Genomic DNA, 14670 nt, shown 5'->3' on the forward strand with positions numbered 1-14670 from the left:
AGTCGCATAAAATGAGCCATATGGGGGTGGCCTACTGAGGCAGGTGCCAAGGAGCCCATGCTAGCTCAGGAATGTCATTGGTCAGCTGGTTTGAGGGGTTTGTGGCATCAGAGTTCATAGCCCAGGGGGAGCAGAAGGGGCTGAGCTGACTGAAGAAGCTGATGGCATCTGTCGTGTCCCTGTCCCCACCTCCTCTGGCTCCTTGCAAGGCAGGTGTGATGTGGCATGGTGCCAGAGCCTGCCCTTCATGGCCAGGGCTCTGTGGTCTGCATAGGGAGCTCAGATCTTGGCTATAGAGATGGGGCTGGCTCCGCCCCTGGTTTCTTGGCATGGCGTTGTGTAGACCCATCCTTCTAGCCTAGGAGCTGGGGCTGTGGGTAGGAGGTGCCTGACCAGCTGCAAATCCCTCCGCAGATTTGCTACAACCTGGCCTGAAACTTTACATTCAGGGAGAGTCAGAGCAGGCAGCCAAGACCAACTGGGCCTAGGGCGGCTGCTGCCCTTGTCTCCTACCCCTTTGGGGACAGCTGATGGTAGAGCAGCAGAAGTTTGTCCAGTGCCAATGATAATGACATGTGTTATTGTGGCGGGTATGCGGCTGTGGCCTGTCCTTCTCCCTGAAATCTGCGATTCTCTACTTTAAAAAACATGATGCTTTTGAAAGTGGCTGGCGGGACCAGGCACAGTGACATACACCTTTAATCCTAGCACTCGGGATGCTGAGGCAGGTGGATCAGTGTGTGTTTGAGGCCAGCCAGGACTACATAGTGAGACCCTGATTTGCCCCTCCCCCCCCCGAAAAAAAGAAAAAAGAACATGGTTGTCAAGTTGCCTTGGGCCTACAAGAAAGAATAGAGAGAAGCCAGGCAGAAGCAGGCAGAGGTCCCCTGGGGCCTTATCAGCCCTCTCTGTCTGAGGTCCTTTTTCCTTTCCCCAGAGGTCTCCTTGAGACATACCCTCAAGATGGTCCCCTGGTCTCTACTGCATCTGACCTGAGGCCTCTGTTTCTTCCCTCTCCACCCCAAAGCTATCCATGGAAAGAACCTGGTGTCCATTCTTCACCTTCTCGTCTCCCTGGCCATGCACTTCAGGGCCCCCATCCACCTTCCCGAGCACGTCACTGTGCAGGTGGTGGTCGTCCGGGTGAGTACACACTGGGCCATCTCTTTGCCCGTCTCTCTGTTGGCGAGGCAAGCTGACTTTTTCTCCCTGTAGTTTTCCAGGAGGCTACCTTGTATTTTTCCCCTCTTGATAAAATGCATATCTCACCCTGGCTCTTTGAGAAATGATTGGAGCAGGAACAATGGCGTTGATTTGAAGAGTGGCACACGGGTGTTGAGGTTTAATTTCCCAGATTTCTGAAAAGAACGTTCATTTCTCTCCAAAGCCACCGAGTCAGAATTCAATCCCCTTGAATGTGCTTATTACTCACTGGAGGAGGCTGTGACCGGCAGAGTGAAATAGACACCCAAATTAAAGGCTCTCTACATTTGCTCCGTATTATAAGCTATCATTCCCCATTTTCCCTTTTTTAGGTTCATTTCTCTTGATTTACTTGGAGAAGGGAGCCAGGACCTGGGGTCCTGGTAATGGGACCAGGTGTGGATTTGCCATGCATACTGTCCTGTTTTTTAGCCTTTAAGCACACAGATGCTGGCCCGACTTAGTTCCTGTGCACAATTTCACCATGCATTATTACATTTAAACATGTATTAAGCACCTACTGGGTGCCAGGCATATGCCTGAACTTGTGGGAACCCTGAGTGAGGAAAACCCATGTGGCCTGGAAGAGCCACCATGTCTGCCAAAGGGCTGAGGTCACAGTTGGGACCTGTATGTCGTTGGTGTTTATGTTCCCGGAGACACTCAGCTTCTCTCTGTTCTCTGAATTTTTAACTTATCTGTTCTGTGGTCTGTGGTCCATGGCGACCTGGCTGAGCCTGTATTTTCTGAAGTCGTTCTGACCTCTCTACTGCCCTGGGAGCTTAGCTGTACCCTGCCGGGAAGGCCCTTTCTGATGTTAAGTGAAGGTCACCTGCCATTTCTCCCTGCTTCCTTCCAAACATCCCAATCAGGATGTTTGTGGTCAATGAGAGAGTGACGCAGACCCAGGGGGACCATTCCTGTGGCCCTAGTCTTGGCTGCTGGTTCATAGGCATCGGGCCGGGAAAGGCTTCCTAAGGACACATGGGAAAACGGTTCCTAAACCTACCTACGTCAGCCCCAGGCCCCAAGAGTGCTGAGCGGGCTCACCGTCTGGGTATTTCCTTTCAGTCTTACACATTGGTCCAAGACAAGCTTGGATTTTTGGAAAGTCTGACCCCCTCCGGCATGCAGTGCCTTGACCAGGGTTTCTGAGTTGTCTATGAAGATCCCAAAGTAGAAGGGACCGGGTGAGGAAGTCCAGCTAGATGTCAGCTTCTCAGAAATAGCACCCCAAGCTCAGTTCACAGCTTCTTACTGCCTCGCCTGAGGTCCTCCGGCTGTCCGTATGCTTGCTCGGGGAACCCACTATCTAATTTGGAATGAAGCAAAGCAGGGCACATGGCATTTCATGGCTGGAATGCACGAAGGCCAAGCCTCGCTTACCCCCAGCAGCGGAAGCTTTGGGCAGGCCTTTTGATTTCTCAGGGTTGCCACAATTTCCCTACAGACTCTGGGTGATGGTGCTAACCATACAATTATCCAGCTCTGAGTTTACCAATGACTTCCCCAGTGCCCAGCAACTAATAGGTTCCCCATTCATGCATAGCCTGCAAATAAGTGAACCAAATATCTAGAGTCTTTTGGTGGGCTCTCTAGTGTCATTTGGCGTGAGGCTGGGGGTGAGCCAAGCTGAAGTCACCAGCTGCTGTTACTTGTGGGGTTTTGTTTTGTTTTCAAAGATTTATTTATTTATTGTGTATATAATGTGCTGCCTGCAAGCCAGAAGAGGGCACCAGATCTTGTTATAGATGGCTGTGAGCCACCATGTGGTTGCTGGGAATTGAACTCAGGACCTCTGGAAGAGAAGCCAGTGCTCTTAACCTCTGAGCCATCTCTCCAACCCTGTTGTTACTTATTAATGAGTCTGCAAGATCCCTGGAGGCTGGCTCAGGGAAGAATTTGAGGGTTAGGACAGATTCCTGTGGTTCTGGTTACTTTGGCTGGCCTCTGGGAACTCCCCGTGTATATGGGCTGCCGTCCACCATCCCCTCTGCTCTCCTCCTGGCTGTGTGTCTGGCAGGGTTGCTGGGGGGAAGCGCCACTAACTGGGGGCTTCAAGGTGGATTTCTTCTCGCAGCACTGCTGGCTTCGTTTAAGGGAAGCAGTGGTCCTTTTTGCTCTGTTCTGCTGGCTGCCTTTAGTGTCCCGGGTTCATGGCCGTGGTCCTCCGTTTCTGCTCTTTCGTTTTTTTTCAGAGCGCCGCTCACCCCAGCTTCAGAGTTCGTCACTCATTACTACTCATTTCTGTGTGGCCCCTCTTCGCTGGTATTGGAAGCCACTAAGGAAAAGCAGGTTCTGAGGTCCTAGGTAGACATGTTTGGGGCCTTCTGTGTGGCCTGTCACCCACATGTTCTTTCTCTGGTGTCCCCCCAGCATGACTCGTGAACTTCCTGACTACCCATGTCCTCTGCCCCAGCTGCAGAATATGAGCTTTATTTGATGGGTCTTGCCTGGGATGTTTCTCTTGAGCCTTGCTTAGTGGCCTTATCCCAAGGCACCATGGAAAACAATTTGAGGACAGTCATAGACCCTGAAAGGATCTCCCTTGTGATCACCTGGAGTATACCTGCCCAGGCATGAAGTGTGCACTGGGTATGTGGCCCTTTCTAGGCTGGCATCCTGCCAGGGTCACCTGGGAGGGGATTTCCCATGAGCTCCATGTGTGTTCTCTACGTCGCTCCTGCCCCGTGGTCTGTGTATTGATTTCCTTGCTTTGGGGTTTTCAGAAGCGGGAAGGCCTGCTCCATTCCAGCCACATCTCAGAGGACCTGACCACGACCACAGAGTAAGTGGACGGCGGCTGCCCCTTGGGGTTTTGTACCTTGTACCAACTGGCCCCCAGGGCCCCATGCCTTATGCGAGCCAGGCCCCAGACACTCTGGCTTCAGCCAGGGACACTGGCCTGGGTAAGCCTGTATATTCTTTAGTCTTAGTGTGTGCTTTTATGTGGAGGTACCAGCCTGTCTCCTTCCTCCACACACTTTCTTCCAGACTTTCCATGTCCATCTCTCTCCCCTCGAAGGCTTTCTGATTCCTTGTTTTAGAAGGTGAACCAAAGGGATGCTTCAGTCAGTAAAGCGCTTGCTGTGTGAGCATGAGGCACTGATTCTCAGCACCTACATTAAAAAAAAAAAAAAACCAACTCAGGTATGGGGGTGCATATCTATAACCCCATCACTGTAGTGACAGAGACAGGAGAATCTTTGGAACCCATTGGTCAGCTTGTCTAGCCAAATCAGTGAGTTCCAGGGTCAGTGAGAGACTCTGCCTCAAAAACCAAGGTGGTGAGTCAGTCTCTGACCTCTGAAAGTGCTCACACACACATGTGCACACACACACCACACACCACAACACATACACACATGCACACACACACACACACACACGTGTGCACACACACAACACAACACACACACATGCACACACACGCACATGCACACACACGCACATGCACACACACAACACACACATGCACACATACATGCACATGCACACACACATGTAACACATAACACACACCCACACACCACACACACACACACCACATAACACACACACACACCACACACACATGCACACACACACACACCACATAACACACACACACCACACACACATGCACACACACACACACACACACACACACACACACACACACACACATTACGCACAATTAAAAAAATTTAAGCCGGGTGGTGGTGGCACACACCTTGAATCCCAGCACTCGGGAGGCAGATGCAGGTGAGTCTCTGTGAATTTGAGGCCGGCCTGGTCTTATAGAGCTAGTTCCAGGAGAGCCAGGGCTACATAGAGACCCTTTCTCGAAACAACCCACCCCCCCAAAAAAATTAAAAGAATGCTCAGGATGGCCATGGAGCCTCTTGTGTGCTGCGTGCTTCCAAGTTTTCCTCGTTACTTGCCAATCACCAGCTGCTCCTTTAGAGGAAGGAACCATGTGACCAGTCAGAACTGTCCTGTGGTGGACACTGTGGAGTCCTCTGGTCTCTCTGAGAAAGCTAGAATTTTAAATAACCTAGAGAAGCTCTGCCCAAATAACAGACTAGACGGTGTACTGTGTGTGTGGTCCCACAATGCCCCATGGCGTGTCCTAGGAACCCGCCACTTTTGCTCCTCCTGACTAAACAAACCCGTTTCAATGTAGAAAACATCGATGGCGTCCACCAGCTCACTAGCTCCATTCACAGGGACGCTAAGGTGTCGATAGCCTTTCAGCAGCTGACTGGCACAGAATCCGCTCAAGCGTGGTGAGTGGGCTGCCAGAGAAGCTGAAGATACGGCAGTGTTCCCTGGGACTGGTGTGTTCCGTCCTGCTCCACCCAGCCCCCAGGGAAGGGCAGAGGGCTGGGGGATCAGGTGGGAGTGTGCCGTGCCAGCACAGTGGGTCTGTGGCTGCAGATGGGAGAGTTCAAGGGATGCACAGTGGGGTGGGGGCTTGGTGGCCTGACTCAAGACACCACCCCTGAGTCATTTCATTTTACGCACAAGCTTGCAGCCAATCGTGTGAATGGGCTCAACCAGGCAGTTCTGTTAATCTTCTTGCTGTGACTGCTCCTGTGGGGTCTGTATCTCAGGGCTTCCCAGGTCCTGATGGACTGAGGTAGCCTCTTATACTGCCTTTCCTCCTCATGGGCTGAGCTTCCTCTCTAGTTACCTGCATGTTCTGAGAAGCTGAGTACCCTCATCCCGGCCTAATCCTGGATTCCTGGACTATGCCTTTTTTTTTTTTCCCCCCCACCCCCCTGTGGGTCAGAGTAAGTCTCAGGTCATCCTGAGCTAGGGATTTGGGGGAACAGACTCCACCTTCTGGCCTTGAGTGGTCAGGGGCCTGTACAGCTGTGGGAAGCAGCCGAAGCCATCCATTGCCCTCTGCACGGGGCGAGGGGGACCAGAGAAGGCAGCAGCAAGAGATGCTGGAGGCTCCACAGTCATCAGGGGCGAAACCTGAAAGCAGAGCGAGGTTTGGCCACCAGCTGTGTCCAGCACTCTGGGGGGTCTGCTGTGTGCCCACTGGAGCTGGTCATGGGAGGAGAGGGGCAGGTGGTGAACGTGGTTCCTCTATTCCAGGGCTGGGGAGATAGTCAGGCTGATGGTTGGGTGGAATGTAAGACCAGGCACAGGGTGGAGGCTTGGGAAATTCTGTGGCCACAGTGGTGTTTCCAGGCACGGGAGCACACTGTAGTAGGGAGCGGGACATATCTGTTGAGCCATTTCTGCTGGATGCCAGACACTTCCATGTAGCCAAGGAAGGGGCTGAGGTTTTTCTAGTCCCTTGTCTGCCCCTGTCTACCCGCAACCCCCATCCTTGTGGCCACAGGGGCTCTGATGGATCTGTAGAGCATTAGGTGCCTGCCCAAACTACAGAGCGGCCTTGGGTCATCATGGTCCCTGCTGTGCACCTCTGGCTATATCCTGCCTACACCTTCTCTGCTGCATGCACCTCTGGGAATGCATAGGCCCGAGGTTAGTTTGGTGGTTTTTTTGGTTTTTGGAGAAAAGGGCTTACTACGTAGACCAGGCTGGCTTTGAACTCACAGAAATCTGCCTGCCTCTGCCTCCCAAGTACTGGGATCAAAGGTGTGCACATTACACCGGGCACATTGTTAACACTTAACTCCTAGTTTCTCAGAGGGCTCTCCCTCCAGGAAGCCCTTCCAGCTTGCCAGCCAGCCAGGAGCGAATGACCTTACCCTTCCTGTAGCCTTTCAGAATCTCCCTTGTTCCCGGCTCTGAGCTGTGTAGGAGAAACTCTGGCCAGGTCCAGACTCAGGGTGTTTGGTTCTGTGTCTTTATGTGCTGCACATAGTAGGTCTTCCCAGTAAGTATTTAATAAGATGGAGCCCAAGCACTTGCCTGCCCTAGAGGTTGGTGCCTAGGGACTGAATGAATCTCTTAGCTTTAGGAAGGGAGCACGTGGGTGGCAGCTGAGCTTCACAGAAACTCACTCTCATCCTCTGGAAGTTGGCTCCAGGACCGTGACTCACGCATGGGTCTTAGAGGTGGCTGGGTTAGCTGCAGCCAAACCATCTTAGTTTACTTTGCGTAGCTGTGATAAACACCATGACCAAGAGCAACCGAGGGGGGAGATGGCTTATTTATTCCAGTTTACAGTTGTAGTCCACCACTGAGAGAAGCCAGGGCGGGAACTCAGGGAACGAACCTGGAGGGAGACACTGAAGCCAGTGTCATGGAAGAAGCTCTGCTCACCGGCTTGCTCACCGGCTTGCTCACCGGCTTCTCATCCAATCCAGGTCCCAGTCACAATCAACTCAAAGCAAACCCAGACTCTGGCAGTGTCAACAGCTTAGAGTCTGACGGCTGGGACTCACTATCTGCTGGGCGCCAGGGGGCCTGCGCAGCTTTACCTTTCCGGCTCTCCCCTCTGCAGCACACACAGCTTGTCTCCTAGGCTCGCTCTGACCCCATGCCCTACTTGCCGATGTCCTTGGTGGTCATCCCATAGTACTGGCATCTCTAAAATGCTGTGGTCTCCACCCACGGCCTCCTGGCCTCTCTTAGGGACTTGGACCCTACCACGTGTTGCCTTTCTTCCATGGCCCCTTCAATCCTGGGGCTTCTACTGCAGTAGAGACTGCTCCCTCATCAAGGGCCTCTTTGGGTCTCTCATAGTGCCAGGCTTCAGCTTCTCTCCGTGACCCCTTCATGCCTTCAAAACCAGCACCGCCTTACCAAGTTCAGATGCAGCCTTGGCCCCCTCTGAAACACAGCTTCTGTGTCCTGACCCTAAGGAGATGCTTCCCAGATTTTACCTCGTTGATGCTGGTTTCTTGTTTATCACAGCTGATTCTTCAGTCCCAGCTGATCAGAGCCATGGATTACCTCAAAATACCACATAAAAAGCCCCATAGATGGGGTTGAAGAGATGGCTCAGTGGTTAAGAACATGAACTGCTCTTTCAGAGGACCCTGGTTCAATTCCCAGCATCCACATGGCAGCTCACAACTGTCTGTAACTCCAGGATCCAACACCCTCACACAGACATATATACAGGCAGACGAGCAAAAGATTAAAATTAAAATACATTAAAAAGCCCCATAGAGTCTTTGAGGGACTTTCAACATTCCCTCCAAAACTTCACCAGCAGGTTTCCCAGCCTCATTTTCCAAGTTCTCACAGCTCATTAACCTTTAAGCTTTCAAATGGCTTTTCTCCCATGCTCACCCTCTATCTCAGTGGTTCTCAACCTTCCTCAGGCTGTGACCCTTTAATATAGTTCCCCATGTTGTGATGACCCCAACCATAAAGTTATTTTCATTGCTACTTCATAGCAGTAATTTTGCTACTGCTATGACTCATCATGTAAGTATCTGATATGCAGAATGTCTGACATATGACCCTGTGAAAGGGTCATTGGATCCCCTCAAAGGGATGCGACTCACAGATTGAGAAACACTTCTCCATCTGATGGCCATGGCTGTGAGACAATTTGATCAGAACCAACATACTCCTATGTCCCATCATCCATTATATCTGTCCTCTCTAAATGGCACACCAGGGTGGTCACTGTGTCAGGAAAGAGGGCACTATCTGTATGCTGATGTCCGTCATCTGTACAACACGCCCCTCCCCACCGGGGGCGGGGCTGAGGCTGGGGTCTGGGGTCTGATTGGCTCTACCTGTCTCCTTAAGACTTGGTCCAAGTCACCATCTGACACTTTGTTCTTGTTTACAGGCTCATGATGGGCCGGTTTGGTAAGTACCCTGGTTTGGGGTGGGACACACCGAGACCCATGGGCACACAGGGGCCAACCCAGAAAGCTCTGGGGTTCTCGAGGGCATGTTTGTGAACTTGGGCAGAAGGGGTGAGGCTGGAGGGAGGGAGGAGTCCAGCCTGGAGAATGTCTCTAGCTTACCTACGAGGAGGAAGGGAGAAAAGGAGGTAATTACCCACTCATCTGACCCTGTCCCCTGGGCAAGAGAGGGCAAAGAGACCAAAAACCGGTGTGCATTTAAACCCTCAGAAGTAGAAGCCTGGATCCTGGCTTAGGTAGGGAGGCTGATGTGGGCAGTTCAAAACAGAAAGTCTTTGGCCATAATAGTGTTCCCCAGCCAGCAGGGAGGGGAGGAAAAGAACAATAAGCAAAACAAAACCAAACCCCCAAAAGCCAGAAGCCAGTTAGAAGCTCCCAGCTCATTTCCAGATGTATACCTGACACTGGGGAATCTTTGGGGGTTGGGTGCCTCCTCCAAAACCTCAAAGAGCACCCTTCTCTAACCTGGAGGTTATAAAGAAGGGACGAAGGATGTGAATCCCCCCCCCTCGCCCCCACTCCCGCCACTGGAGAGTGGACACAGCTCTGATGGCCTGGAAGGTCTTGAGTCTGAGAGAAAGCCGTAGCCACGTGGCCCCTGAGCCTTTTCCAGTGGGCAGGTGCTATGGCTGCTGGGAGAATTCATAGGCTTTTCAGCATTTTGTTAAAGCAACTCAGCTCTCCTGCTTCCTTCCTTGTCTTCAGTGTCACTGTTACTAAACACAAGATAAAGGAAGGTGGAAGGGAGCCTCTGTTCAGTCTGTGAAGGAGAGGCAGGGTGGAGGCAGACATGGCTCTGTGTAGGACCCCTGCCCCTGTCCAGGCGCAGGCTAGTTTAGAGACATGTCTCTTCCTGTTGCCTCCTCTGCATGGAGGAGGCTCTGAACCCCTGGGGATGCAGAGGCTGGAAGAGGACAAATGGGGGACCCGAGAGTGCATTTGAGTGCGGAACTGTCACTTCTGTGTTTGGGTTGGCCCTGTTTCAGGTTCAGAGGATTTGAAAAGAGTTGGCTTGGCTCGGGGGGAGGTGAGCCTGGGTTGGTATCTTGGGGGCCCCGGGCCAGTGGGAAGAGCACCTGGTCGGGTGCGCAGGGTGTGGCTCCCAAGGAGAGAGCCAGGTGCGCCAGGAATCAGCCACAGTGCTGGGGACATCTGAGGCCAGGCTTCGGAGGCTGTATTCACTTCACTTCTCACATGCTCTGGCGTAAGATGAAACAGACTATTAGCTAGTGACAGGCAATTAGTTTCGCCCCCGCCTCGTGCTTCTGCTGACGCAAAGAGGTCTCCTAGTTACGTGCCTGACAGCCTTAGCCTTGGTGCAGTGAATCCCTGGGCTCCCAGACATTCTCTTGGTGGGGGGGTGGGAGTGGCACATGGCTGTCCCAGGATTTCTGGTCACATCTGGCTTCAGTGCTCTGCCAGGGTCTGGTCACACTGCTACCATTGGTGCCACAGTACCCCCTGCCATGTTAGTTTCTACGGAGCCCTCGGCTTCTTTGCACATTGCTAGGGAGGAAGGTCCCAAGTACCCCTTGTCATATCTGTTTCCTGTGCACTGTCCCTACAGTGGCCTCTAAGGATATCCCAGACATCACATCCCCTGTGGCCTCCTTGATTTTTTTTTTTCACCTCCTGAGTGTCCAGCCCCAGCCCCGTGGCTCCCTCACTTCCACCGCTTTCCAGCCACGAGACCCTCCTGCTAAATTACCCATGGTTCCCTCCTGCATTGGCTTAGCGATCACTCACTCACTAGGGATCCCCTGCCACGAACCAGCATACACTGGTCCTGCGACCTCAGGTTATCTTATTTATGTCTATAAATCATCGGTCACACTTAGAGCCCCACTCCTAGGATCCTCAGTGTTTGTGTGTACGCTCCCCTGCCCCCAGGACAGTGTGCAACTGCTGTTGGTCGTCACATCCCATGGCCTCTTCCTTTGCTCGGGACTCTAGAAGTATCCTGGAGGCAGCCACTTACCCCAAGCCTGCATGATCTCAGCAGCCCTCCCTGAACTGCTGTCCCTTGTGAGGAGGGTCCAAGAGAGCATACTGACCCCCTAGGCTGAGCCTTGCTGGAACCAGTTCCCTCAGCTTGCTTGGCCTTCAAGTGTGCACAGGGGGAGCCGCTCCTCTCTGGTCACCCTTCCATCATTCCAGCAGATAACAGGGGGTTGGGAGGGGGTACCCAGCTTTTTCCCATCAGCATCTTGTCCTGGCTGAGGTGGGAGCAGGTTTTTCTCTCCCTGGAAACAAGTCTCCTGGGAGCTGGGAGGTTAGAGCCCGGTCTCCATAGCAACGGCTTTGCCAGTTGCCTTTTCTCTAGCTGGTGGCCCTTCCTCCCCAGTTCCCCCACTCAGGAGCCCTTTCTGATGCTGTCAGGATGGGATGGGCAAGAACAGAAGCATCTTCTTTGTCCCACACTCAGTTTGCTGTGATCCAGTCTCCTCCTTTCACCTCTCTACTAGAACCCATGCAAAAACTCTAACCTGGGGTTCACACCCCTGTTCGCACCCCCGGGTCACTGTGCACCCAGGATGCTGTACTGAACGATGCAGCTCCCGGTCAGCCTCTCCCTGCCCAGGCCACCCTGCTCTGAAATCAACTCTGGGCTTTCTCTTGTTTCTCTTTGCACATTGTGTTCTCACCAGTTGGAATGCTTCTCTCTCTCTCTCTCTCTCTCTCTCTCTCTCTCTCTCTCTGTCTCTCTCTGTCTCTCTGTCTCTCTCTGTCTCTCTCTGTCTCTCTCTCTCTCTCTCTCTCTCTCTCTCTGTCTCTCTCTCTCTCTCTCTCTCTCTCTGTCTCTCTCTGTCTCTCTCTCTCTCTCTGTCTCTCTCTGTCTCTCTCTGTCTCTCTCTCTCTCTCTCCTTCTCTCTCTCTCTGTCTCTCTCTGTCTCTCTCTGTCTCTCTCTCTCTCTCTCTCTCTCTCTCTCTCTCTGTCTCTCTCTCTCTCTCTCTCTCTCTCTCTCTCTCTCTCTCTCTCTCTCTCTCTCTCTCTCTCTCTCTCTCTCTCTCTCTCTCTCTCTCTTTCTCTCCAGCAAGCCTGGCTCAGACCTCAAGGTTCTTTCCTCCATCCCTCCATTACCCTAACCTCTTGTCTATGGGTACACACTTGGTATCAGGCCCCAGACCAGCCTGATAGAGTCAATCAAACCTCAGACGCTGAGGGTTATGAGAAGGGGCTGCAGCAGGGAGAAATAGGAGCCCCCCAACCCTGTCCTGGGCACAACCCCCTGACTCCAGGTGGATGGATGCATGGCTCATCGTAGCCCCAGCCTTTGCTTTCAAAGGGACTCAGAAACATGGATTAGGGATTAGGGACCCTGCTGTCTGTGTCCTTCTCAACTAGTAACTTCCTCAAGCACAAGAGGGAAATTGTGGAGACCTAGACATGCCTGAGAACCAGGCTTGTCCCTGTGGCAATTCTTAATGCTCACAGGGGAGGTGGGGGAACGGACAGGGTTGTTCCTGCTTACAGAGGCAGAGATCCTTTAGCTAGGGAAGTGGCCTGAAGTCTGTGGGCTTTCAAATCACTCCGTAAGGATTTGAACCCAGCTCTGTCCTGTCCCCCCAACCCTTCCTGGTCACGGGGCCACGTGATGTGTCCTCTTAGGCCCAGGTGAGCAGCCAGCGTGGGAGGCACCCAGCAGCCGCCCACATAGCATTCTGGCAGCCCAGCAGTGGCCCAGCTAAATAAACCAGTGATGTCAAGAGTCTTGGCTCCTGGGGCTTTGCCTAAGCCGCTTTACAGGGCTGCACTGCTTTATGAGGACTAAGCTCCTTTTGCCCCTTTACAGATTGTTTTCTGGGGGATAATCTGACTTAGCTGATTATGGAAGTGAGTGACAGCTGGTGCTGAGGGTGGCTTTTTGTCCCCACTGGCTCCTAGGGGAAGGAGCTGCCTCCCTTCCCCCAACAAACACACATGCTCGAGTGAGCACACACACACGTCCCTTCTCTCCATTTCTGCCTCTCGCCTTCCCCAAGTCTGAAGAAGTTGGATGGAGGTTGGACGGAGATGTCTCCAGACATCTGGCACCTTCCTCTTAGCGCTAGGCGGATAGGAGGCTTCCTTTAGACCATCCTGGCTGGCTCTTCTCCTAGGAACCCTGGCTTTCTCAGCTCACCCCAGCCTTCATTCTCCTCCTTCCTCTTCCTCAGCACCCCGTCTCCCCCAAGGTGGGAGAAGGCTCCCTGTGCACCCCCCACCTCCTGCCAGGACTCTAAGCTGGAGCTGAGAGTGGACCACCTCTCTGCTACCTGGGTTCCAAGATCACACAGTGTCCCCCCCACCCCAGGAACCGAGAAGACAGAGGTCAGAGCCTAGGTCCCTCCCAGGGCCTCTGCTCCCTCTGCAGTGCTCTGTTGGCCCTGGAGCCCCCAGGTCTCCGCTTTGACTGGGGTTGTAGCCGTCTATCCCAAAGACTTCCGTGTCCCCCACTTCTTTCAAATATTAGAAGTTATTTTGGGGTTCAGAAGGCACCTCTGGAGGGGTTCCAGGTTCTTGTGTCCCTGAACAAAGAACAGAGACACACACAATTGTAGCCAGAGCAGCAGGTTTACCGAGGCTTGCGTGATCCAAGGGAGGAAGTGAGGCTTCCAACTCGAAGGGCTGGGCTTAGAGCAGGCTTTCCCCTCATTTATATAGCAAGGGTATTTTGGTTCATTTGCATAGAGTAGGCTTTTCTGAGTGCTCTGTTTGTCACATGGAGTTCACACAAATTCGTGTGTCAGCATCTCTCACTAGCATCTTAAATCTGCACCCCCAGGGCTATGCCACAGTGTTACAACGATCCCCAGGCCACCCACAGACACTTTGGAGTACTTGGGTCCGGAGCCAGAGGCACATGCAGATTTTCGGATTAAATTTTTTTTTTTTTTCCTTTGTCAGCCTTGGTGGGCTGGAGGTGTCCATTGTGGGAAGGGAGGGGTTCCAAGGGTCTCTCTTTGGCAACTTGTTTTTTTCATGTTCCAATTTTGCAAGGCTTCTGTCCTCGGGTGGCCTCCAGTAGGGAAGGATGGGGACTTCTTTGCTGGTCAGGTGGCAGCTTGCACACACGAGACAGAGCAGGTTGTGGTTCACCAGGGAAGAGAGAGGCGATGGAGCACCTCAGGGAGCGATGGGCTGCCTGCAGGCATCCTACGGAGGACACCAAGGGTTCAGATGCCTTCACACTGAGCACTTCTGCTGACCCTCCCTGTTGGAGGAGTCAGAGGCAGGGCCAGGAGTGGGAGAATCGTCCGTCCCTCCAGGAGAGTTAGGGACCGAAGGTCCAGCAAGGGGAAACTGTCGCTTCAAGTCGTGATAAATACAAGCCTGGACCCTTCAGAGGAGGTGACCTTGGAGAGCAACCCGGGAGCAGGGAGGCTGTGTCAAAGGCCCCGAGGCATGTTTGTACCTCAGGGCTGCAGAGAGGTCATTTTGTAAAGCCCCGGAGAAGTGTGGGAGGGTGCCCATCTTGTTATACCCTTGGGAGAGAGGATGGAGCACAGTCTAAGAGGATGAGAGGTAGGTTTTCCATGGGCCAGTGGTGAAAAGACAGTTGTACTTTTAGAGTCTGGCTGAGTGAGGAGAGGCCAGTTAACCTGGAGGCTGTGGCCATCCCCAGGTTAGGGGAGGTGGGCCAGGAATGGGGGTAGCAGACCTGGCCAAGAGTAGAAGTAGTGGGTGGGATTC

At 53.0% G+C, this 14670-nt stretch overlaps 1 protein-coding gene across 1 annotated transcript in view; it reads left to right on the forward strand.

The window, feature by feature from the left end:
- Positions 1-14670, forward strand: part of Parvb (parvin beta) — a 93532-nt gene that overhangs the window by 66691 nt on the left and 12171 nt on the right. The window contains exons 6-8 of the mRNA XM_036208762.1: positions 1028-1143; positions 3933-3991; positions 8918-8937. Of these exons, the coding sequence (XP_036064655.1) occupies positions 1028-1143; positions 3933-3991; positions 8918-8937 (195 nt within the window). The remainder of the gene's footprint in view (positions 1-1027; positions 1144-3932; positions 3992-8917; positions 8938-14670) is intronic.

This window comes from Onychomys torridus, chromosome 16 (assembly GCF_903995425.1).
Source record: "Onychomys torridus chromosome 16, mOncTor1.1, whole genome shotgun sequence".
Classification (NCBI taxonomy): domain Eukaryota; kingdom Metazoa; phylum Chordata; class Mammalia; order Rodentia; family Cricetidae; genus Onychomys; species Onychomys torridus.